The sequence below is a fragment of the Haemaphysalis longicornis genome, unplaced genomic scaffold, assembly GCF_048455015.1.
Source record: "Haemaphysalis longicornis isolate Haplotype H1 unplaced genomic scaffold, Haemaphysalis longicornis Haplotype H1 scaffold_1, whole genome shotgun sequence".
In the NCBI taxonomy this organism is placed as follows: Eukaryota; Metazoa; Arthropoda; class Arachnida; order Ixodida; family Ixodidae; genus Haemaphysalis; species Haemaphysalis longicornis.
Window position 1 is genome coordinate 127,643,699 of NW_027526203.1, and position 3,001 is coordinate 127,646,699.

Below are 3,001 nucleotides of genomic sequence, written 5' to 3' on the forward strand. Positions count from 1 at the left end.
AGAAGATGTGAATTTGTATGCGCAGTGTTTAGTCCAATTAAAGCAGTTGTTTTATTTGCTTACTAGAAGTTCCGATGCTTGTCATTCAACGTCAAGGACAAAAACTTTGGTGCCGAAACCCGGGAGTCGTCCAATTATTGGCCTTTATAGACTGCGTGTCTCCACAACGACTTGGACGCTCCGCCAACGAACGACATCGGACCTTCTGGTAAGCTCCACGCCATGGAACGCTGCCTCAAAAAACGTGCCGTTCTCCGCTCTCAAGTCACCCGGATATTGAACGAGTGCCAAGATGCTATGCAGAGGGAGCTCCTAAGGAGCGAAGCTGCAGTTCTGCACGCTCGGCTGAAAAAAGTGACGAAGAACCTGGAGACCATCGACAACAAAATCGAGACGCTCGTGCCAGATGAAGACTTTCAGGATCAGTGCGCGCAGGTGCTGAACTATAACGACCGCATCTTATCGTGCCTCACAAGACTCCAGCAACGCACAGACGGCGACTCAGTGCCGAGTGCTGCCCCATCAACGGTCATCAACGAGGTGGTCAGCACAGAGCAAACGCAACGGTCCAAGATCAAGTTGCCAAAACTGGAGCTGATCAAGTTCAGCGGACGAAGCAACGAGTGGCAGCACTTTTGGGAGCTCTTCGAGGAAGTTGTCGACAAAAATGAAGACCTTTCATCTATCGACAAGTACAACTTCCTCAGGGCGTCCGTCACTGGCGATGCTGCCACCGCCATCGCTGGACTTCCACCGACAGCTCGTTGCTACAACGATGCCGTGCAACTACTGAAAAACCATTCGGAAACGAGGGACTCCTCATCCAAGAGCACTTCAAAAAGCTGATTGATTTGAAGCCTGTTCGTTCGTCGGAAGATGTGCGCGGGCTGCGTCGACTGCACGACACCCTGGCAGCCCACATCAGAGGCCTGGAGACACTCGGGCGCAAGCTGGAGACCTTCAGTTCTATGTTGCTACCCATCGCACAGAGGGCGTTGCCAGGGGACCTACTGCTGGATTATAGTCGGAAACGCGTCCTCGAAACATCGAACGACGGCCACTACAGCCGACAAACGCCTCACACTGAGCGTGTGCCCGAGACTACCACTGACTCGCAAAAAGGTACCATGACGTCTTTTTCTCGGCTTCTGGACTTTTTGAGAGTAGAAGTGGAAAGTCGGGAGAACCTGGCTGCTCTCCGTCGCATGGACGTAAGGCAGGAAGTGAAGCATGAGCAAAAAGATGGCCAGAAATAACCTGAACAGCGACCTCACAAGCATGCATCCTCCATTTCAACGCTGACCCAGAGTGCACGTCAAGAATGCTGCATATTTCTGCGACGACAACGCGCATTCCACCCAGAACTGCAGCTCTGGAAAGTCTATCGAGGAAAAGAAGAGGATGTTGCTTTCTGCCGGACGATGCTTTCGTTGCACGACGGGGAAGCACCAAGCACGCGCATGCCGTGTGAACGTAAAATGCATGAAATGCAACAAGAAGCATGCCACCACCATGTGCGATCCAACGTATACAGCGAGAAAGTCGCTCGAATCAACGGAGCCTGTCAACAACTCGCACGTGAGCCTAGGAACCGTAACCCATGATGGGGTGCCTGCAGCTAAGACAACAGTCGTCTTGCTTCCAACGGCGAAGGTTATGTGCAGCGGAGAAACTTACAAGCTGAAATATCCGCACGCTCTTTGATGGAGGAAGCCAACGCTCCTTTATAACGTCTGCCACATCGAAAAGGCTCGGATGTGAAGTCGTGGGAAACGAAAGATTGACAGTTGGCGCGTTCGGCGGTCGTCAAGAAGAAAAGATGTTCCAGCGAGTAACCGTGACGCTGAACACAAAACAGGGACGCCGGTTCAAGTTGAAGGTGCTGGAAACCGACGTCATTTGCGACCATAAAATACCGGCTCCGCCACAGTCAGTCGCGCATCAGCTTGGATACCTTGACTGCGACATCGCCGACCTCGCCAACGGCGACGCTCCTGAGGACATTGGTTTACTCATCGGCTCCGAGTACATCTGGGGCCTCACAACTGGCCGAACCAGAAAACTCGGCGAAAGTCTGAGGGCTGTTGAGACGGTGTTCGGTTGGAGCGTGCAGGGTCCAATAGAAGGGACATCTCAGCAAAACCAGTGTACTGGGACTGTTACTTTGCGGACATCGGTCGTTGAATACAAGACGGCAGATGTCCTGAGCAAATTTTGGACCTTGGAATAAATCGGAATCACTGACAAGGAAGAATGCAAGCCAGGCGAATGCGCTGCGATGGAGGTCTTCGAACAGACATTAACGAAGGTCGACGGCCGGTACGAAGTGGCACTGCCTTGGAAAACGGAGATATCTCTTGACGACAACAAGGAAATCGCTACAAAAAGGTTGCAGCAGTTAACAAACAGGCTCTTGAAGTCGCCAGAGCTGCTTGAAGAATATGATGCGGTGATCAGGCAATACATTGCTGAAGGCATTGTAGAACGCGTCGAAGGAGAAGTGGACGATGGGCAGAACGTCTACTACATGCCACACCAGGCAATGATTCGTGAGTCCAAAAAACTCCGAATAGTATTTGATGCCTCATCACACCACAAGCACTCGAAGTCCCTCAACGAAAACCTAGAGACTGGGCCGAACTTGACGACCGACCTTGTCGGACTGCTACTCAACTTCCGCAGACATCGAATAGCTCTTGTCGCGGATATTGAACAAGCTTTCGTGCAAATAGGCGTCAGGAAAGACGACAGTAATGCCCTCCGATTTGTGTGGTTCTGTGAGACACCCCAGCCTGGCAACACGATGCCTCCGGTTGACACTTGGAGAATGACACGTGTTCCATTTGGGACGACGGCAAGCCCATTTCTCTTGTCGGCCACTTTACAGCACCACCTGAGTGGCTGCGAGGAGCAGTTTCCCCTAACTGCACATCAGTTGAGACGCAGCCTCTATGTGGATGACCTCCTAACGGGAGCCAACGACGAGGAAGCGGCCTTGAAA

At 52.1% G+C, this 3,001-nt stretch overlaps 1 protein-coding gene across 1 annotated transcript; it reads left to right on the plus strand.

Annotated features, from left to right (window-relative positions):
- Positions 1 to 222: 222 nt before the first annotated feature.
- LOC144150228 (uncharacterized) lies at positions 223 to 846 on the plus strand. Its single transcript, XM_077682119.1, has one exon. The coding sequence runs from the start codon at positions 223 to 225 to the stop codon at positions 844 to 846; it is 624 nt and encodes a 207-aa protein (XP_077538245.1).
- The last annotated feature ends 2,155 nt before the right edge of the window (positions 847 to 3,001 follow it).